This window comes from Hylobates moloch, unplaced genomic scaffold (assembly GCF_009828535.3).
Source record: "Hylobates moloch isolate HMO894 unplaced genomic scaffold, HMol_V3 SCAFFOLD_5, whole genome shotgun sequence".
Taxonomy (NCBI): Eukaryota; Metazoa; Chordata; class Mammalia; order Primates; family Hylobatidae; genus Hylobates; species Hylobates moloch.
In genome coordinates, this window is record NW_026652280.1 from 94,647,280 (window position 1) to 94,669,748 (window position 22,469).

Sequence of the window (22,469 nt, forward strand, 5' to 3'; positions counted from 1 at the left end):
AATTGTTTTTTTTTAGCAGAGACTTACGGGAGTGCACTGCTGTCTAGATAACATTCTCATAGGCAAATGGCCTTGGTGTGTCTGGCATCGTGAGCAGTGAGTGGGGATTTTCCATCTGAAGACAGACAAAAAGAAAGCAGAGTGAGGGAGGTGAGCAGGGCTCTGGATCTTGCATGGAGACCCTGACATCCAGGAAACTTTATTTCCAAGGTTAGCCAACCCAAATTGGCTGGCATGCTGGCTCCCACTGTTTAATCTTAATCACCCCTAGCTTAGAGAAACTATTCTTTAAGTTTAACCCATATTTATCTTGCTGAGTGCTTAATGAACTGAACTTTCCTTGTTCAGTTGTAATAATTCACTAAACCAACCTTTTCTATTACTAAGCAAACTGCTTTAATGATTCTTATCTTTTTGGATCTGTTTGGGAGAGGAAGAAAAAGCAGACAGAAAGATACCATTACTGCTGCCAACCGTACCCTGTGAAGGAATAAGCATTAAAGCTACTGCATTAGTAGTTTAACTGAGGGGAGGGTGCAAACCAGATGTAACATAGCTGGACCATGGGAGAAAAGTAGAGATCGCTCCCTCCTACAGTTTTCCGGTGTCTCAGGAGCAAGCTGGGGTCTCTTCCCCACCTATTCCTCTCTTCATTCCATGCACAACCTAAGCCGTGGTCTTTCTCCTTGTCTGCAACTTCAGTCAGAAGCCTTTTGATTTTCTCTATTATTCCTATCTAGAACCTCTTTCCTACTCTATTTGTTCCGGATTACCCAATTTGACTCCTAAAACACAATTCTCTTCCATCCCTCATGTTCTCGTATAACCCTAAGCAAAGGGAATGGGGAACTACTAGGGTACTCCAGAGAGTATGAGATCCCTGGGTCCAAGAAATTTTGACCTAAACATGAAGCAGGAAAAGAAATGGAACCATTAAGATGAAATTAAGCTCTAAAGCTTCTTACCTTTTTTGGTATTTCCACAGTAGAATAAACCGTATTTGCTGGATCTTCCTTTAGGATCGTTCTCTATTAAAAACAAACAACAAACAAAAGAAATCATCACCCACCTCCTGAATCACATAGACAAGGCCAGAGAGACATTCAGAATCCAGACAGGGGAAAGCAGAGGTGGGAGAAGATGCGAGAGGAAAGGAGGGTTCTGGAACAGGGAAAGGCGGTAGGAAGTTCTCTTGTTGGTGACTGCTATTATAATAAATTTTGATAACTTTTTTCAGGAAGCCATTACATTATTTTTAAACTGTATTGTGTTTAAATGAATTTCAAAAATATTATATATATATATAGAGAGAGACAGAAAGAGAGAGAGAGAGAGAGAGACATCTCTAGAGAAGTCTTCTGATACCATGATTCAAACGTCCTGTCAAAGTCACACTCTTCTACCCACTGCCTTATGCAAAAGGAATCTGGCCTTTTGTGTGGCCGTTATGAACTGTGGAGGGGAGCAGGTGATTTCATAGACCACAGCATGAGCATTATGAGTCAGAACCAGGTGCTCCAGAGACCACCAGCTTCTTCCGCACGGAAAAGAATCCATGAAGACTTGGAGGAGGCACAGGTGCATTGAGTTTTAAGGCTATATATCCTCACTCCCCTCTTCATTCCCATGTTGTCCAAACCCACGGAAAAACCTCACAAGGAGAGCCTCAGAGACAGGATCAGTCCTCAGGAAAGATGAGAAGGGACTCACATTAGTGTGAGGGATTGTGTCGTATTCTGTGTTCTCTCCAGAATGGGGGCGTATGTTAGGAGTTTCCCGACAAATGTCTGCTCTCTTCTTCTCTTCAATGGACTCTAAAAGCAAGTTGGGAGAGAATCAAAGCCACCTCTCCAACCACTCACCACTTCCACTGGCCCACCATTTCTCCTGGATGACCCACTTAGGGTGACCAACCATCCAAGTTTCCCCCTTAATGGAAGGGTTTTCAGGATAGAGGACTTTCAGTGTTAAAACTGGGAAAATCTAAACAAATCAGGATGAATTGGCCAGCCCCATCATTTCACTTCCTGATCTCTCCATCAAGGTGGTCAAAGTGGGAAGTAGAGAAAGTCAAAGAAACTTTCAGAGGGGCTTCCAGGAGGGAAGGGAGATTTCAAAGTCTGCAAGTCATACCCAACCAATGTTAGGTCCCTCCCCATCACCCACATGGAGAGTGGGAGCCCAGAAGACCAATCAGCAGGGTTTAGGAACACAGGATGGGGTGCAACTGTAGAGAGACAGGGAAAGGCTTCCCCAGGAGCCATGTGTCTAGTGGGCAGTAAAGCGAGGTCTTGGGTTGATCCTGTGGAAATGGCGTGAGTGGTTTGTGGGCTCTGACAGGGATAGGAAGGATTGACTAGAGGATGCTGGTCTGTGGGGACCTCGGAGTTGGGGGCCATCATCTCCCAGGTCAGGTGAGCAGAGTCAGCAGTGTGGGGCCTGTATCAACAGAAGAGGCACATCAGGATGTCCCTCTGGGAGAAGGAGAGAAGTGAGCCCTGGAAAGGGAACTGAGAGAACCGTGTCCTCAGGAAAGACCTCCAGCACTTTCGCTACTCCAGAACTAAGGAGCGCAGGCTGACTATGTGCTTCTTGAGGGCAGAGACTGTGGCTTCTTCATCTCTGCATCTTCAACACCTCATGCCAAGTCTGGCACACAGCTCTATATGTGCTTGTTGAATCAATGAAGGAGAAAAGCATGAATGTGGGTGAGGACAAAAATAGTACACGCTCTACCTTCTTGTCTCTCTCTCTTCAGAAACCAAAGAAATAACCCCAGTACAAAGAGACTGAGCAGGAGGGGCACCAGCAGGAGACACAGGAGGACCATGGAGGAATCTGGGTCATCAGCAGCACCTTCAGAGAATGGGTGGGGCACAGGGAAGGGAGAAAAGTCAGCTCAGGAAAACGACCCAGGTCTTGGAGCACCTGCCACCTTCCTCCCAGCCTGATGACCACCCAGTGGCCTCCAGTTTCCATACAGTGTCTGTTCCCATGGGGTCTAGGAGCTGAAGATGGTGTAGGTCCTGGGCAGAGCCTCCTATGGAGAGGGGAGAGGCAGTCACCTTCACAGAGCTTCCTGGCAAGGATGGGGCTTGAGAAGTTGCTGCTGACAGGGTTCCTGGCAACGCAGATGAAGGCCATATCACTTTCTCCCCATCTCCAGGAGATGGGGAGGATGGGCCCATTGTGGGACTCATTGGCTTCTTGCCCCAGGGCCTTCCAGGTATAAATCACATCCTCTTCCCCACGTTCCATGCAGCATGTCAGATTGGTCACACAGGTGCCATTCTTATTGCTCTGCAGACCCATGGTGACTTTAGGCTTTGACAGGTGCTCTGCGAAAGAGGAAGGACAACCAGAGGTGGAAACTCTGCCTATAGCTCTCCATTCTCTGAATTATCCTTGGATACTTTGGACCTGAATCCAGGTCCAAACTGGAGCTCCAGACTGGAGAGAAAGCAGTAATTCAGAGACGAATCTTCATTCTTATCTGGAAAAGAGAACTATCTAGGTCTGCTTTACCACAGCTATATAATAACAATAATAACAATAGAAATAATAATGCAATAAGAATGTAACTGCCATTTACTAAGCATAGCCACATGGCAAGCACTGTGCTAAACGCATGTTAGATGTCCGCTAATATTATCTGTTCTAGAGGTTCCCTAGTCTCTGTCCTCAGGCTTCCCTTTACTCTCTAGGAGAGTTCACTTTACTCTCTAGGAGAAAATTGTATTGGAGTAGCCCTTCTGGTCCCCTTCTCTACCCTGTGCTCACTCCCCTGACTCAGAGAATGAGTAATTGTTCATCGGTGAGATGGTAGGAGTCTGACATTCATCATTTACCTTTCTCTACTCATGGGTTTGAGACGTTAAAGATTGCAGTTCAAATGTGGTTTGCCCTTTTCCTTCCTCCCCTGACTAGTTAGCCTGCAGAATACATATCTTCTGTTCCCTTCAACCATGTCTATATGGAAGACACACCTGGATCAGGTGCAGTCCCTACCTCCTACAAGCAAGTCTGAAGGCCCATCTCCTAACGTTCCTGATATTGTGGCTCAGTGAGTGAGGCAGCTAGTCTTCTTGTAGATGTTTGAGTCATTGTTTCATAATTTTAACTTCCCTGGATGAGTGCCAAGGTCTAGAATTCAAAGGAAGCATTTCTCCTGTCTAGATTTACCAGAAATAATGCTGATATTTTAATCCTCTCCTTCTTGCATCTATTTATCAATTGGTTGTAACCTGTAGATAAAGAGGTGTGATTGATATTTTGCCCAAAAATCTTCCTAAGGTAGGCATTGCTTTCCTCCCCACTACAGATATGGAAACGAAGACTTGAAGAAATCAAATAACTTGGCTAAGGTCATGTGACTAAATAAAGAAGCCAGCATTTGACCTTGATCTATGCGATGGCCACTGCACATATCAGCCATCGACTGCACCACGCTGCTTCTTATAGCATCTCTGAGTAGGCAGGGACCTCAGGGGTCAGCTACATCTACTTCATTCATGCATAAGTCCCCTCTCCCACATTCTTGCCAAGTGTTTATCCAGCCTCTGCTTAAACATCTCTCATGTCAAGGAGCTCACCACCTCACCAAGGCAGCCATCCACCATTGGAACTGATTCTGCTCACCATAGACACGCAGCACATACTTCTGAGTGGAGGGATGCTGGAGGGATGAGCTGTATATCTCCACGTTGTAGATCCCTGAGTCATTCTTCTTCAGTTTGCTGAGCTTCAGGGAGTAGCCTCCATCTGGGAAGTCTACTCTCTCCTTATTACGATTTTGGGTCACTATGATAGCGCCTCCTGGCTGTGTGGTGACAAGAGGGGTTGTGTTGAAAGTCCAGACAATAGAGTCAACTTGCTTTACTTCGGACTCCAGGGGGAAAGTCACGGCCCCACCAACGGAACCGACGAGCTCTTTCACGGGTCCAGAGGCTGCTGACCCTATAAACACAGAGAACCATAAAATAAGCCTGATTTCCTGTCCTTGTCACCAATTACTCACCCCCTTTGGGTCCTGGAGAGATCTGAGAAACCCACTCAGTCCAACACAACCAGCTCCTGGAAAAGCCTTTGGAACCTCATATGGAGGTCCCTCACATGTTACCCTGTTATGTAAGTGCTCACATGGAAGCATTGATATTAGAAATTTATGTATCACAACAATCTTAGTTCACTCCCAGAGAGTGTGACTTATAAAAAATCATCATTCGTTATGTGGTTGTAGGTGAAAAACAGTTAAGAATGTCTGCTGAAGAAACTTTCAGAAGTGGCCAGCTGAGCACTACCAGTAAACAGGTGTGGGGAGTAAGTCATCTTATTCTTACCTATTAAACTTGAGAGACAGACTCTGGGAATAGCACAGAGCAGTGAGAGAATTTAGTTTGGGACTAGCAGTTTAAAAGCACAAACTATAATCTTGATTAACACTTTTTTTTTTTTTTTTTGAGACAGAGTCTCACTCTGTTGCCCAGGCTGGAGTGCAGTGGCACAATCTCAGCTCACTACAACCTCCACCTCCTGGGTTCAAGTGATTGTCTTGCCTCAGAGTGATTGTCTTGTTTCAGTCTCCTGAGTAGCTGGGACTCCAGGTTGGCGCCATCTTACCCGGCTAATTTTTGTATTTTTAGTAGAGGCGGGGTTTCACCATGTTGGCCAGGCTGGTCTTGAACGCCTGACCTCAACTGATCTGCCCGCCTTGGCCTCCCAAAGTGCTGGATTGCAGGCATGAGCCACCACACCCAGCCTTGTTTAACTCTTAAAACAACTTTTCGAGGAAACATTCTTTATATTCCTATCTTACAGATCAGGAATGTGAGACACAGTGTGGGTAAGTGACTTACTCAAGCCACCTAGTAAGAGGCAGAGTACACACCAAAACCCACAGGGTCGAGACCTTGAAGGGCATATTTTATAGATGAGAAAACTAAATAGTAGAAATGAACAGAACTTATTCAAGGCTGATAGAAATACAAAAACTAAGACTAAATCCTTAAAGGTGAGGCAGGGTAGGTAGTCAAGGAAGTAACAGTGTTCTCAGGAGGCAGTAACTCTGGTGACCCTACAGTGAATACAATAAGCCTCAGCATTCGCACTGTAATTGAGCTCATTTAAGCAAAGCTATCTTCAGTGAGAACTTTCCTCTGTAGAGAGCATGCAGATTTTGATTTTACTTGTTCTCAAACTGACCCTTTGCTCATTATAATAGTAAAAAACACACCCACGGGTGGAGATTTAAGATGCTAATGAGACACGAGATTTATGAAGAAGCATGTATAGCTACTGTGCATGTCCACCCAGAGGACCACCAAGAACATGGTTACTAGTAACACCTCTTCCCACCCTCTTATGATAATCATGTAAGACTCCCATAAAGGGAGTCTCCCCAGTGCCAGTCTTTGCTGTCTCATCCTTACGGGCAGCTCACCCTGAATTTTCCTTCTCTCAGAATATACTGTCTTTTCTGCACTTAATGTCAAAATATTCTTATTCTTTTGCAATCAATTACTCTATGCTGTATTTCCTTTGCTGTGTGTCTCTCATATAAATTCTTTTAAACTAGGTAGACAAGAACTGAGGTCTCACATCAGCTGTCAACAAAGGTGTTCTCCTTAAAAGTACAAAACCCAAAGTTATTTCCCCTTCAGCCTCTTAACATAAAGTGTCAGGGTGAAATTTTTAAATGGAATTTTTATTAATTCAGTCACGAAAAGCACAAATGAAAGAAGCAAAGCCAACAAAACAGCCAAGCTATAGGATCCTGACAGTTCTAATGATGCTACTGCAAGGCTACATGGTGACTTTTGTGGTTCCTGTGTACTTTTGACCTTGTTGGTCCTTCTTCCATAAGAAATATTAAAAATCATATTTCATGACTGTGTTGGTATAAAATGAATGTGATCCAGGCTGGATTCATTATATATTCATTGTTATTGTTATTGGTATATTCATTTCTCTTCCGATTTTAGAAGAAATTAAAATTAAAACTATTTTGGGCCTTATGTACAGTGTCTCCTGTGTCTAATTGGCCCTGTGAGACTGACCAAGCATCCAGGCTCTGTTTCATTTCACAGCCTGCTCTCTTAGACACAATCTTTTCTTCTACTCCAGTACTGATGTAACTCATGCCTTTTCTAGTAAAAAGACAAATTCCTATACAGACATATCCAGATATCAAAAATTGCTTCATTAGAGATTTATTTCTTTGGTGCCTGTTAAAATCAAATATCTTGGCAAGAGTTTCCAAATTATAAGAGTTGTCATGTATTAAAAGTTTATTCTGCGCCAAACATTTATTGTAAAGAGTATGCCTAACACTTAAAGCAATCCTGCAAATTAGGCATTTTGACCCTTTTACACAAGGGTCAGCAACCTATAACCCATAGGCTAAATCTGGTCCACTGCCTGTTTTTGTAAATACAGTTGTACTGGAACACAGCCAGGCTCTTTCATTTACATATTGTCTATGGATCCTTTTTCACTACAAAGGCTGAGTTAAATAATTGTGACCATGATTTATTGTCTGTAAAACCTAAAATATTTATTCTCTGGCCCTTTTCAGAAAAAATTTGCTAACTCCTGACTTCATGAGAATATTGAGATTCAAACAACAATGACAACAAACAACAACAGCTAAGTAACTTATCCAAGGGCACAAAGCTAGCAGGTGATGATTTGAGGATTTAACCCAATGTCTCTCCAAATCTGGGACCTGGACTCTTTTCACTATGGCTCAATTTGAAGGCCCCCTGGCGTTTGTACCAGCTCCAGCCTTCTCCCTCACTCCCCTTCTCCATCCCCCTAAGGGGCTCTAGTGTCAATTTCAAAGCACTTGGGTGCCATTGAACCATAATTTCCTTCTTGTCCTTTGGTGACCTTCCCTCAAGCATAAACTGCCCTACCAGTGCCCCAGGGTGAGGAAATCTGATGCTACCAAATGGTGACCCACTCCCTTGCTTACAGATCTGAAGTCTCTGCCAACATTTTGCTAAATTTGTCTCCAAAGTACTGATTCCTCTTCTTGGGTAAGTATCTTTTAGGAGTTGATTTCTCTTTTCAAACATTTTTCCCCCTATAATGTATCAGTTGGTACATATATACTTTGGATTACTCAAGCTTTTATCAAATCATCCCATTAAGTAATCTGATTTTTTTTTAAAAACTATTCTCTCTGCTTCCTTAATAGTAAGGCCGGGATGGTTTTTTGACTGCTCTCTTTGTTCATCTTTAGGAGTGTCAAGTCAAAATAGTGCCGGGAAATGTTACAGACAAAATCAATTTTATTCTGAAATTTTGATCAGTTAATGCATTTGTTCTTTTACTTCAACAGCAAAGATGAAAGGGGTGAATATTATGAAATCAAATAAAGATTGGGTATCATTTGGCCCCAAATGGGTACAGTTTCTACACTTAGGGCAACCTTCAAGTAATTTCATTTTCACATTTCATTTTGAAGCTATATTTAAGGTGAGGAAGTGGCAAAACTACAAGGATGTGGCTTTAATTGCTAGCATGTGTGCAATTACTCTTTTCACCCTTCAACACACATAGTGCTGTATTCTCAGGGTAAATGGCAAGGGACATGACTTGTGTGGGATATAAGAAAATGTTGCCAAATTCATTGTTTCTTGTTAGAATACAATTTGAGAGTGACACAGGGCAAATTACCAACACGAGCCTACAGATGGAGTATATTGTTCTATCTTAAATGTATCTTCAGGGTGAGACAAGGGATAACAAAAGAAAACAGTAGCTCCATGCCATTCTGGGAATGTGGGTTCAGAGGACAGGGGCAGGGTTGGAGAGTCCTAACCAGTTTTGCTTCTACTTCTCAGCTGACTACGAAAAGGGATCCAGAAACAAGACACTTCTTTTTTCAGTTGTCCAAGGCTGAATTGAAGCTCTTCTTTCTGTGATGGCTTTGCACCTGCGGTGTGTGACCCTATAGAGTTTTACCATATCTAAGCAGGTCACACTTGTCAGATTCAGTCATTCCTTCTTTTAACAAGAATTTATTTAGTTCCCATTGTTTAGGAGCCGAGGGTATAACTGGGGAGCAAGACAGTCATAATTCTGGCACTTATGGAGTTGGTAGATAGTCATTAAATAAATAACTACATGTGTTATGAAAAGAGAAGATGCTGGAATTGGTGGCTTTTGCCTGTAATCCCAGCACTTTGAGAGGCTGAAGCAGGAGGATCACTTGAGGTCAGGTGTTAGAGACCAGGCTGGGCAACATAGCCAGACCTTGTCTTTACAAAAAATGAAAAAATTAGTTGGGCCTGGTGGCATTCACCTGTGGTCCCAGATACTTGAGAGGCTGAGGTGGGAGGATTCCTTGAACCCAGAAGGTGGAGGCTGCAGTGAGCCGTGATCATGCCACTGCACTCCACCCTGGATGACAGAGTGAGACCCTGGAGACAGAGTGGCTACCAACCTCTACCCACAAGACTCGAGAGGATTGGGTCCCATGATACTCATCCACTCTCCTCAGGTGCCAACCTTCTACCTGAGTCAGTGCAGTGAAGGTTGTAACCTGCCTCTTTTACATCCATTTTACCCCTTCCTCATTCTGTACAAGCCAAATGGTTTGGCCTACCCAGTTCAGGTGGTAGCCCTTCTCATGTACAGTAATTAGTTCAGGGGTGTCACATGACATGGGTTGATTGTATAAGGCCAGGATGACAATGTATTGCTGTGGAAAGATATGCAGCTGGGACTGCCACTCACATGTGGCCACCACACAAGCATCCCGGCCTCCTCCCTCCCCAATCCTCAGCTCACTTTCTACCCCACACTCTTGTTTGTGCTTTATCCTCCTCTCTGTTCATGTACATCTTATTCAAACCCCGTATCTAGTTCAAAGCTCTTCCCTGAGGAAGCCTCCAACTCTTCCTCACACACATCTCCTGAAAATTTATCACTAATTTCACTTCATTGACACTTTAAATTCTCCAGAAAGAAATATCCTCCCTGGGTGGTCGCTGGATATATTATTTTGCTGTGGATTAGCCAATGATTGGTCCACATGATTAGAGGCCAGATCACCCAATGATGGGGTCACCAAGTCCTGCCCAGAGAGGAGTAGAGGTGGCTTCTCCTCCTCCAGCATGTGGCAGAGGGAGAAAGGGCTCTGGCCTAACTGGGAGTCAGGACCCTGGGTCCATTCTGGTGCCTCCGTAGTCATAACTCCAGCAGCAAACACCTGGTGTCACTCCGTGGTTTGTAAACCAGATCAGTGGGCATCCTCTCTCCTGATCCTTAGAACAGCCCCATGAGATAGAGCTTAAGCCCTGCTTTATAAATTAGGACACTGGAGTTTTGAGAAGTGGGGTGACTTTCCTAAAGCCCCAGTGAAGAAATGTTGGAAGAGGGAAGAGGAGTTAGCTCCTCTGCCTCAGGGGTCTGTGTTGTTTCCACTACTGCTTCACCACTTACCACTTCGAGTTTTGGTTTCTGAACCCTCATACAGGAAATAAATAGCAACATTTAGTTTCCAGGCATTTGGGGAAGATGAAGTGTAAATACAGATTTGAAAGCATTTTGAGAAGTACAGAGTAGCCTAACAAGAAGGTGGGAGGCGGGTGACAAGGTCGGGAAATGAGAGCATGAGAGTCAGGCCTTGAGGAGGCTTCCCATCTTTTGGTTTTATTTCTGCACAGATAGCTAAAAATGAGAAACAGAGATACCCCAAGACACCTTTGGATGGCTTCTCAGCAAAGTGAGCCAGAAAGTTAAGATGGCCATGAGCATTCCCCACTACATCCCCCGCCTGCCTTTGAAGGTGGAGGGAGCTGGGGCAGGAGACCCTTTGTCTTTTGCCCCAGCCAAGACTCGGATGTCTTTGCATCAGGGGGAGTCAGCTGTGAGATTCCCTCTGAAACAGGAAGGGATAACAGGTCCTGCCCTTTGCCACCTTCCTTTCCTCTTGGTTGTCACCTCCTCCCCTGTCCTGTCCCCTAGAGTCTCAAGAGTTGAGTGGAGGGAAGGAGCCCGATTATGAGGAAGTTACATTATCAGTGCAGCTGGAACCAAGGGATGGTGATACAGCGGGAAGACTTCGGGGGAGGGGATTGTGGAAAAGCCTGCCTCCTGCTTGCCAGCCCCGTCCTCAAGCACTTCTTCGAACACTTGGTGCCTCTGTCCAAATGTACCAATGTGTTGTGGCACTCTCCTCATGAAAACCATGGACCAACCCAAATGTCCAACAACGATAGACTGGATTAAGAAAATGTGGCACATATACACCATGGAATACTATGCAGCCATAAAAAATGATGAGTTCATGTCCTTTGTAGGGACATGGATGAAACTGGAAAACATCATTCTCAGTAAACTATCGCAAGGACAAAAAACCAAACACCGCATGTTCTCACTCATAGGTGGGAATTGAACAATGAGAACTCATGGACACAGGAAGGGGAAATCACACTCCAGGGACTGTTGTGGGGTGGGGGGAGGGGGGAGGGACAGCATTAGGAGATATACCTAATGCTAAATGACGAGTTAATGGGTGCAGCAAAACAACATGGCACATGGATACATATGTAACAAACCTGCACATTGTGCACATGTACCCTAAAACCTAAAGTATAATAATTTAAAAAAAAAACACAGACCAGAGCATCTCAGAGCTGGGAAGACTCCTAGGGATTACTTAGACCAATCCCATTTCACAGATGAGAAGGCTGATATTCAGAAGGTTATGGTGATGTTTCCCAAACCAGTGGAAGGCCAGGATTAGGAGCCAAGGCTCCTAAGGCAGGATTTTACAGACCGTGCCCCCCAGCCCCGCCACCTTTGGAGGCTGTGGCAGTGCCTCCGTGTATTTCTTGGGAGCTCAGGAGGAGGTTTAAGGGGTGAGCGTAGGATAGGAGGCCATGGGACTTGCCTCCGTTAGAGAGGTTTCAACTCTATAGATTGGAGTCATTTATTTGTTTTTTTCTGTGTAAAATTTCATTCCATAAAAGGAAACCATGGATTAAAAAAAAAAAGCAAAAAAACCCCAAAGTGGTTTGAAATCTATTGCACTTTACTCAAGTCGCCCTTAACGAATGTACTCACAAAAGAGCAGTGTAATTCAATGCCACACAAGGCAGTCACAGACAGAGGCTGGAAAATTTCCCGCTTCACCACACACCTTTCCCATCACTCTAGCCCTAACCTATCACATTCACATTTAGGTTGCTCACCACTCTGCTCCCCACTCATCTCCTGCCCCCTCTTCCTTGTTTCTTCTGGTTCTTTTCAACACTCTCCCAATTCCCCTCACCCACTTTTTTGTTTTCTTTTTATTGATTATCTCCTCAACACTACTGTATCATCAAATCATTGGCAGATTACTTTGCCCATTTTTCAGATGAGAATACTGAGACCATGAGAACTGCTCCTTGGACCCTCTGAGTTTAGTCAGGGTGGCCCCCTGTTGGTACACCCATATCCCAGAAACAGAGCTACCTGTTATTCTTGGGCCTTTCCAGTTTGTACCTCAGATTTATGTACCTGGAGAGGGAAGAAACCCCAACCGGTACTCCCTGAGGAAGATTTGGCTCAAATGCACACGTAGTGAGCACCTCTTTGGTGCCAGGTCCAGTGATAGATGGCTTGTTGTGATTAAAAGAGCACTAGCTTTCAAAACTCAATCTCTGGCTACCTTATAAATGTTATCTTGCCCGAGAAACGTGATCTCTCTGCTGAGCCTAAGTTTCCTCAGCTGTAAAACGGATAATGATATCTGTCTTACAGACTTATGAGGAGGTGGTATGAAAAACACCTGGGATGCAGTAACTTAATAAATGGTGATTATTTTAATAATTATTTTGCACTTGATATGTCATTTAAAATGTCACAATAATTCTGCAACTTAGATTTCATTCTCTGTTACACACCTGAGAAGAGCAAGGCTCAGAAGGGAGGAGTAATTTGCCCACAGTAATACAGCTACTAAGTCAAAGCCGGGATGCGCTTGTCCAGTGCCAAGATTTGTTCCACTGCCCTGCCCACTGGAAGTTCCAGGACAATCTCTGTCTCCTTTCAGCCTCAGGAGGTACACTACACAGGCTGCCTCTGGAGCAGGGCAGAGGGGGACCTGCGTGGCAGTTTTTCATACTTGTGCTCTTTCACTGGCCGATTTCAGGTGGCCACCTGTAGCTTTCAAAATCTCTGCTATTTCCCCCAACCCCTCCACCTTATCTCCCTCCAGTTCCATTTGTGCTCATCGTTTCCGTTTAGGGATTTTTTTTTTTTTCTTTTTAAAGTGACAGCCTATTCCAGAACCACCTGGTTAGACCCAGGTACTTCCCAAAAATACAAACTTCTGATGAATTCAAAGCGGGTAAGAGTCTGCTGATGCTGACCACTTAGCGAGGCCAGATGATGCAGGAGAAAATATTGGGGGCACTAGCTGCCTGCGTGGTCTTGGGCAGATCACTTCAGGCAGGCTCAGATACACATAATGAAGCAGTTATGTGAAGTCCTCATAGACTGACCTCATGGTAGTACTCCATGAGATTGATGACAGAAGAGATGTTTCTCACTTACGGGGCTCCTGATCCTTTTTGAGAGCCCTTAGGATAGAAAAATCTTCAAAGACTAGAGTAACAGTGACAGGTGCAGAACCATCCTCTGTCCTCCATGGGATTAAACATAAAGTGCCTATGGTATGAGTTGGTTCTCTAAGTAGAGACTGATTAGATTGCTTGAGTAAGGAAAGAAAATTCAAGTGGTTCTTTCCATTTATATTACTGTTATGCATAACCAGTTTTTTTTTGTATTTTTAGTAGAGACGGGGTTTCACCGTGGTCTCAATCTCCTGACCTCGTGATCTGCCCACCTCGGCCTCCCAAAGTGCTGGGATTACAAGCGTGAGCCACCGCACCCGGCCACATAACCAGTTTTATAAATACATTTATAAGTAAATAAATACATACCTGTATAGTGTCATTTTGTTCTTAAAGTTGCCCTCAAAAGGAGAAAAGGCTAGAATCTAAAGTTTCTGAGGCCCAGGAAAAGTTTAACATTCCTTATCTAACTCATGGCAGAACCTGGATTAGAAAAATGGTCTCTGATACCCAGCACCACTTCTTTCAGCTCTTTCATCCCTGGGACAGTCAATAGGGAAGTTAGTTCCCAGAGCCATTTTTCCCCCTCCCTCTAGTCTCTTCCTGACCTGAGAATCAGAGATCAGAGATTGGTAAAAAGCAAATGTTAGATGAGAACACAGAGCCTCCTGAGTTGAGCCAGAGGCCCAGAGTGGAACAAGAAACCTGGAACTATTCAGGATGGGGTAGACATGAGAGTGGAAGAGAATCCGGCTGGACTCACCTGTGAGCTGCCAAAGGATATAGATGACGGTGAGGCATGTTGGGGAACCAGCCATATTGCTCTCTGGAAGTCAGCCACTGAAATGAACCACTTCCCTCTCAAGTATTACTCAGACCTCTTCCCCAGCTGATATTTAAAGAAGTGGGAGGGGTCATGCCACAGACATGTGAGACTGAGTAATTGCTAAATTGTTTTCAGAGTGAATGTAACATTTTACCTTGCCACCAGCAATCTATGAGAGATCTATTTGCTCCCCATCTTCATCAGCATTTGGTATATTCCCATTTTATATTTTAGCTGTTTTAATAGGTGCTGCAGTGATACCTCATTGTGGTTTTAATTTGCATTTCCCTAAAGCCTAATAATGTTGAACGTCTTTTCATGTGCTTATTTGCCATCTGTATATCCATATCCTCCTTGGTGAAATGTCTATTTATGTCTTTTGTCCATTTTATAATCAGATTTTTTTTTTTTTTACTGTTGAGTTTTGACAATTCCTTATATATTCCAATTATAAGAGTCATTTGTCAGATATGTGGTTTACAAATATTTTCTCTTGGTCTGTAGCCTGTCTTTTCATCTTCTTAATGGGGTCTTTTGCAGAGCAAAAATTTTAATTTTGATGAAATTCAACTTCTCAGTTTTTTTTCTACCCACATTAGGGCCCAAAGGTTTTCTCCTGAAAGTTTTATAGTTTTATGTTTTACATTTAAATGTATGGTCCTGTTTTAATGTCAGGTGTGAAGTTTAGGTTGAGATTCACCTAAATATATTGTCTCTATTCACTGAGAACCATATCAGGAAATATGGTTGACAGTTTTTTTTCTTTCAACACTTGAAAAGTGTCATAACACTCCTCCCCTCCATGGTTTCCAGTGAGAAATCAGCCATCATTTAAATTGTTTTCCCTGTAGGTAATGTGTCATTTTTCTCTAGCTGTTTTAAAAGTTTTTTGTTTGTCTTTAGTTTTCAGAAGTATGATTACAATGTGTTTTTTTTTTCTTCTGCCTGTGGGTGTTCAATTGTTCTACTACCATGTGATGGAAAAGATGATCTTTCCTGCATTGAATTACTTTTGTATCTTTGTCAAAAATCAGCAGTTATACTTGTGTGGGTATATTCTGGAGCTATCTATTCTATTTAACTGACTTACATAATATAATTATTTATATATCAGAGCTTAAGTTTGCCATGCTATTATTTTCTCTTTGTTCTTCTGGAGTTTTGTTTGTTTATTTTGTTCCTCTGTTTCACTTTCCTGGCCATCCTGTGTGTTACTGAAATGTTTTTTATAATTCCATTTTGATTTATCTATAATGTATCTTTTTGAAGAGTTTTTTTACTGGTTGTTGTACATATTACATTTTATATACATAACTTTTGATCTACCTATCAGTGTTGATATTTTACCAGTTCTACTAGGTATAGAAAACTTAACCTATATTATGTTTCTTTATTAGTCTATCTTTATACTTGTCTTAAATATATTGTCTATATTCATTGAGAACCATATCAGGTAATATTACAAGTTTTGCTTCAATTGTTGAACATAATTCAGAACACTCAAAAGGAGAAGGACAATCCATTATATTTACCCATATTTTAACCCCTTTCATTGTTATTTCTTTATTTCTAATGTTTCAAGTTTCCTTCTTTTTTTTTTTTTGGACAAAGTCTTGCTCTGTCATACAGGCTGGAGTGTAGTGGCATGATCTCGGCTCACTGCAATCTCTGCCTCCTGGGTTCAAGAGATTCTCCTGCCTCAGACTCCTGAATAGCTGGGACTACAGGCTCATGCCACCATGCCCACCTACTTTTTGTATTTTTAGTAGAGATCAGGTTTCGCCATGTTGGCCAGGCTAGTCTCAAACTCCTGACCTCAGGTGATCCACCCACTTCGGCCTCCCAAAGTGCTGGGATTATAGGTATGAGCCACCATACCCAGCCTTCAAGTTTTCTTCTTTAATCATTTCTTTCTGTTTCAAGATATTCTTTAGGAATTGTTTTATGATAAGCCTGCTAATAACAAATTATCTTAGTTTTCCTTCACCTGAGAATGTCTCAATTTAACCCTCATTCCTGGGTATAAAATTCTAGGTTGACAGTTTTCTTTCTTTCAACACTTGAAAAGTGTCATGACACTCCTCCCCTCCATGGTTTCCAGTGAGATTTAAATTGTTTTCCCTGTAAGTAATGTGTCATTTTTCTCTAGCTGTTTTAAAAGTGTTTTGTTTGTCTTTAGTTTTCAGAAGTGTGATTATAATGTGTCTTGGTGTGAATTTCTTTGGGTTTCTCTTATTTGTGATTCATTGAGTCTCTTGAATCTGTAGGTTTTTACCTTTTGCTAAGTTTGGGGAAATTTCATTATTTTTTGAATACTTTTTTTTCAGCCTCACATTCTTGCTTCTTTCCTGAAATTCTGATGACATGAATGTTATAAATCTTTTGTCATTCTCCCATAGGGCTCTGAGGCTCCATTTTTTTTTTTTTTTTTTTGGCCTATTTTCACTCTGTTTTCAGATTGGGTATTTTCTATTGTTTATCTTCAAGTACACTGATTCTTTCCTTTTTCATCTCCATTTTGCAGTTTTTTATTTTTTTATTTTTTTTGAGACAGAGTCTCGCTCTGTTGCCCAGGCTGGAGTGCAGTGGTGCGATCTTAGCTCACTGCAGCCTCTGTCTCCCGGGCTCAAGCGATTCTCCTGCCTCAGCCTCCTAAGTAGCTGGGATTACTGGCACCCACCACCACACCTGGCTAATTTTTATATTTTGGTAGCAACAGAGTTTTGCCATGTTGGCCAGGCTGGTCCTGTACTCTTGATCTCAGGTGATCTGCCCACCTTGGCCTCCCCAAGTGCTGGGATTGCAGGTATGAGCCACTGCCCCTGGCCTCCATTTTGCTATTAAGCTCATTAAACTCATTCAATTAGTTTTACATTTCAATCATTGTATTATTCAATTCTAAAATTTCCCTTTGGTTCTTCTTTATATCTTCTATTCCTTTTTTAAAGACTTTCTAGTTTTTTTGTTTATTTGTTTTAAATGTGTTCATAGTTGCTAGTTGAAACATTTTTACTATGGTTTCTTTAAAATCCTTGTAAGATAATTCTAACGTCTGTGTCATCTTGGTTTTGGTGTCTGTTGATTACCTTTTGTTCATTCAAGTTGAGATTGTCCTGGTTCTTGTTATGATGAGTAATTTTTGACACAGTGATGATAAGGTAGGGCACCACATTACTGCTGAGCAGTGGTAAAAATCCAGACCCTCCATTTGGCCTTTTCTGACACCACCCAAAGCAAGAATTGGGAGGAGTGCCTCATTTCTTCAGGGAGGGAGTGGAGGTTCAGTCTTCCTACTTAGCCTCTTCTGATGTCACCCCAGTGGGGAGTGGGAAGTGGGGAGGGATGATTCCTTACTGCCAAGGGGTGGGGTGGGGGGTTAAAATATAGGTTTTCCACTTGGCCTTTGCTGGTGAGGGTGGTGTCCCAGATTTCCACCTGGTGTTTGGCTAGAATATGGTGATTATTGTTTAAACGCTTCTATTCCAGCAGTCCCCTTTCCAGTCTTTTGGCAGGAGAGAACAGAAAATCCTCGGGATTGGCATTTCTAGATTATATTTTTATCTAGCACACAGCCTAGAATACACAGGGGACAAAAAGAAAACATGGGTAACTCATTGTCATGTCATTCCTCATGTCCAGATGTTCCTCACCACCGCTTCATCTCTCAACTGTTTAGAATCTTCTTGTTTTTGTGTTTTATACATTATGTCCAGGGTTTTTTTTTAAATTTGTAATTAGTGGCAAGAATAGAGATAAATTCACTCACTCCATCTTGTCTTTAATTTCTCATGTCTGATCACATGTTTTTATATCCATTCTCTCCACTGACTTGATTGAAATAATGGTCAAATCTTTTAAAAAAGACTTCCTGTCAAGTGGCAAAATGAATCCATGTGGACTTGAAAGACACAGTAATGATAGATAAAACATTTTCAAATTTATTAAAATGTATGGCTTTGCTCAAAACTAAGGGAAAAATTTCTGTGAATGAGAAACAGTGCAGAAATCCACAGCACATGAAAAGGGAGGGCATATGTGCTAAAAGGAGCCTTGATACACAAATCCTGCAAATACAGGAAAAGAAAATTACACACCAGCATCACTTATGAAGATAGTTGCAAAGATCCTAAATGATACTTTAGCAAATCAAAGCCATTGGCATATAAAAACACACCATGACGCCGGGCGCGGTGGCTCACGCTTGTAATCCCAGCACTTTGGGAGGCCGAGGCGGGCGGATCACGAGGTCAGGAGATCGAGACCATGGTGAAACCCTGTCTCTACTAAAAATACAAAAAATTAGCCGGGCGAGGTGGCGGGCGCCTGTAGTCCCAGCTACTTGGAGAGGCTGAGGCAAGAGAATGGCATGAACCCGGGAGGCGGAGCTTGCAGTGAGCCGAGATCGCGCCACTGCACTCCAGCCTGGGTGACAGAGCGAGACTCCATCTCAAAAAAAAAAAAAAAAAAAAAACACACCATGACTAAAAAGCATTTATCCCATGAATGTGAGAATGGGTCAATATTTCAAAAATTTATCAGCATGGTCCATCACATTGATTAAATGTAAAACAACATATGATCATCTCAGAAGACATAGTAAAAACTTTGATAAAATTAAATATGGATTCATAATTTCAAAAATGTTTAGTAAACTTTGGCAAACATCATACTTAATGCTGAACCTTTAGAAGAAGTGGTATCAAAGTCAAGACTAAGACAAGGGTTTCTCTAGTCACTGATAGTATTTATTAATTAACTGGTGTCTCGGCCAAAGCAATGAGACAAGAAAAGTAAAGAAGATGTAACTGGATTAGAAAGAGAGACAAACAATTGTTATTTTCAGACCATATCACTGTGGACGTAGAAAATCCAAAGGAATCTGCAAACAGTGAGAACTAATAAGAGACTGAGCATAATGTCTGACCATAATTGTAAACAAGACATTTTTCTAACTTGGGTCACAGGTTGACAACTGGTTTACTAATATTGACCTTATTAAGAGCCAGAGAGGTATTTTCCCCAAAGTTACACAGCATTTTATTAGCACAGCCAAGCCAGAAACTAAAATATTGTGATGACCTCAAACCCAGTAATGTTTCCATTATGAGGTATCACCCATTTGTGCACCATACTAGTACAAATGTGGCAATGGCAGAAATAGTAGTTTTAAAGTGCCATGATTATGAATCCTGAAAATCTTGGCAAACAGAATGAGGATGGAGATGAGATATCCTGTATAAATTGACCTAGAGGTGATTTTGGAGCAGATATTTCATTCTCATTCAAACAATTTTACTCGTTTCATGTCTCAGCTTTCCTTATTCCTGAAAATGACCAAGCCAAGATTTCTGGGAAGATACGGAGAGAAAATATTATGAAATGGAAAGGGGCCTGAACTGGGTGGAATGAGATCAGTGAAAAGTCCTGGGGGTACCCCACCAAAAAAACATCTAGAGAGGAACTGAAAATGAAAGTAAAGCCTATGTTGAATTAGAAAGTGACTGCCTTTGTAAAATAAAATTTTATTAAAAGCATTTGGTAGTTAATCATTCCCTCTTTCTTGAGACACTTTGGCCCATGAGACTCTACTCTCTCTTGGTTCCTTCCTTCCCAAGTGATATGGTTTGGATATTTGTTCCCTCCAAATTCACATTGGAATGTGATCCCCAGTGTTGGAGATGGGGCCTAGTGGGAGGTGTTTGGGTCATGAGGGTTGATCCCTCATGAATGGCTTGTTGCCCTCCCTATAGTAATAAGTGAGCTTTCACCCTATTAGTTCATGTGAGAGCTGGTTGTTTAAAAGAGCCTGGTACCTTCTCCCCTCTCTCTTTTTCTCCCTCTCTCACCATATGACATGCCTGCTCCCCCTTCATTTTCTGCCATGATTGTAAGCTTCCTGAAGCCCTCACCAGAAGCTGAGCAGATGTAGGTGCCATTCTTGTACAGCTTGCAGAATCATGAGCCAAATAAACCTCTTTTTTTAATAAATTACCCAGTCTTGGGTATTCCTTTATAGCAATGGAAAATGTCTCTGGGTTTAGTCCTTACACTGACTCATTTTTTAATCTATCCTGATTCCTTAGGTGATCTCATTCAGTCTCTTCGTTTGAAATACCAAATTTTATTTCCAACTGTAACATTTTTCTTGAATTGAAGTCTTGTATATCCAGCTACCCACTCAGAATCTCCATTTGGATATTTAAAAGGCATCTAAAACTTCACATGTGCCAAATCAAACTCCTGTTTGCCTACCTTCTACCTCCTCCTCCATCTGTGTTCTTCAACTCAGTAAACTGCAGCTCCAATCACTCAGGTTTTCAGGACAGAAAATTATAATTATCCATGACTCCCCTTTCTTATCCCCATATCCATCCATCAGAAAATTCTATTGACTTTGCCTTGGAAAAAAAGCCTAGAACCCGATAACTTCTCATTGCCTTCGCCACCTTCACCACTACCATCTCTCACCTGCACTATTGCAACAGTCGCCTAACTAGTCTCCTTGCCTCTATCTTTGTCCCCTATAATGAATTTTTCACAGACTACTAAAGTGATTCTTTAAACACATAAGTCAGATCATGTTATTCCTCTGCTTGCCAGTTGTCTCCCATAGCTCTTTGAATAAAACACAAACTTCTTCCCAGGGCCTCCAGGACCCTATATGATGGTTCTTGGCTACCCTTTTAATGTCATCTCCCATCACTTTCCCCTGGCCTATTCCACACCTGTCACACTAACCACCTCAATGTTCTTGAATATTCCAAGCACACTCCAAAGCTTTTGCACTAGAGGAGGGCCCTTCCCCAGATGGCCATATGGCTATCTCTTTCTTGAGATCTACTCAGTGTCACATATCAGACAGGGGCTCCTGTGCCCCTATAAAACATCACTCCCTGATCCTTTACTCTCTATCTCCTTACCCTGCCTTATTATTATTTTTTCCTTCTAGGATCTGCTACCCTAAAATCTAAGAAGCAACAGGAGAAGGACTTTGTCTGCTTTGTTCGCTGCCCTATCCCCAGTAACTAGAATAGTGCCTCGTATATAGCAGACCTTCAATATGTACATCAAATGAGTAACTGGGTGTCCTGAGCAATAAAAATTCAGTAATTATGAATGATATCCAGCATTTCCTTCTTTGTATTTGGAGAAGAAAGTTAGGAGCACAAAACAGTCTGATTTCTCAGGCCCACATGACTCCATCTTTTGTGAGATTGGTATGATGGTAGAGCAGAGTGTGGGGGAAAATTTAGAAACTCCAGAAAGTTGACAGAAAATTTAGAAAGAATGCTTCTGCTTTTCTGGGGGTGGGGGGAATTTGTGTCATCTCAAATTGAGAAACTGTTGTTGTTTATTTAAGCCATCCTTAACAGTACTGTAAACAACTAGTGTAGTTTTAAAAATAGCATTTCATGCAAATCAAAACCACAATGAGATGCTATCTCATGCCAGTTAGAATGGTGATCATTAAAAAGTCAGGAAACAACAGATGCTGGAGAGGATGTGGAGAAATAGGAATGCTTTTACACTGTTGGTGTGAGTGTAAGTTAGTTCAACCATTGTGGAAGACAGTGTGGCCATTCCTCAAGGAGCTAGAACCAGAAACACCATTTGACCCAACAATTCCATTACTGGGTATATACCCAAAGGATTATAAGTCATTCTACTATAAGGACACATGCACCTGTTATGTTTATTGCAGTACTGTTCACAATAGCAAAGACTTGAAACCAACCCAAATGCCCATCAATGATAAGATTGGATAAAGAAAATGCGGCACATACACACCATGGAATACTATGCAGCCATAAAAAAGGATGAGTTCATGTCCTTTGCAGGGACATAGATGAAGCTAGAAACCATCATTCTCAGCAAACTGACACAGGAACAGAAAACCAAACACCTCATGTTCTCACTCATAAGTGGGAGTTGAACAGTGAGAACACATGGTCACAGGGAGGGGAACATCACACACTGGGGTCTGTCAGGGGGTAGGGGGCTAAGGGAGGGATAGCATTAGGAGAAATATCAAATGTAGGTGATGGGTTGATGCGTGCAGCAAACCACCATGG

At 42.2% G+C, this 22,469-nt stretch overlaps 1 protein-coding gene and 1 long non-coding RNA gene across 4 annotated transcripts; one reads left to right on the top strand and one right to left on the bottom strand.

Annotated features, from left to right (window-relative positions):
- Positions 1–42: 42 nt before the first annotated feature.
- SLAMF7 (SLAM family member 7) lies at positions 43–14,423 on the bottom strand. Of its 3 annotated transcripts, XM_032153966.2 has the most exons (7): positions 14,335–14,423; positions 4,639–4,956; positions 3,066–3,338; positions 2,737–2,856; positions 1,711–1,814; positions 966–1,028; positions 43–115 (listed from the first exon to the last, which is right to left on the bottom strand). In XM_032153966.2, exons 1-7 carry the CDS (start codon positions 14,387–14,389, stop codon positions 44–46), a joined length of 1,005 nt encoding a protein of 334 aa, XP_032009857.1. In that variant the 5' UTR covers positions 14,390–14,423; the 3' UTR covers position 43. The 3 variants fall into 3 exon arrangements, with proteins under 3 accessions (XP_032009857.1, XP_032009859.1, XP_032009858.1); XM_032153968.2 differs by lacking the exon at positions 1,711–1,814; XM_032153967.2 differs by lacking the exons at positions 1,711–1,814; positions 2,737–2,856.
- LOC131383511 (uncharacterized) lies at positions 5,251–21,508 on the top strand. The gene is made up of 3 exons (XR_009213597.1): positions 5,251–5,319; positions 7,574–8,036; positions 21,347–21,508. It is a non-coding gene; the product is annotated as an uncharacterized LOC131383511 (long non-coding RNA).
- Positions 21,509–22,469: the final 961 nt, after the last annotated feature.

Coding starts and splice junctions, on each gene's coding strand:
- SLAMF7 (XM_032153966.2), bottom strand. CDS start 14,389: ATGGCTGGTTCCCCAACATGCCTCACCGTCATCTATATCCTTTGGCAG. Junction 4,957..14,334: donor TATCCTTTGGCAGCTCACAG/GTGAGTCCAGCC, acceptor CTGTGTTTATAG/GGTCAGCAGCCTCTGGACCC. Junction 1,815..2,736: donor GAAGAGAGAGAGACAAGAAG/GTAGAGCGTGTA, acceptor ACTTGCTTTTAG/AGTCCATTGAAGAGAAGAAG.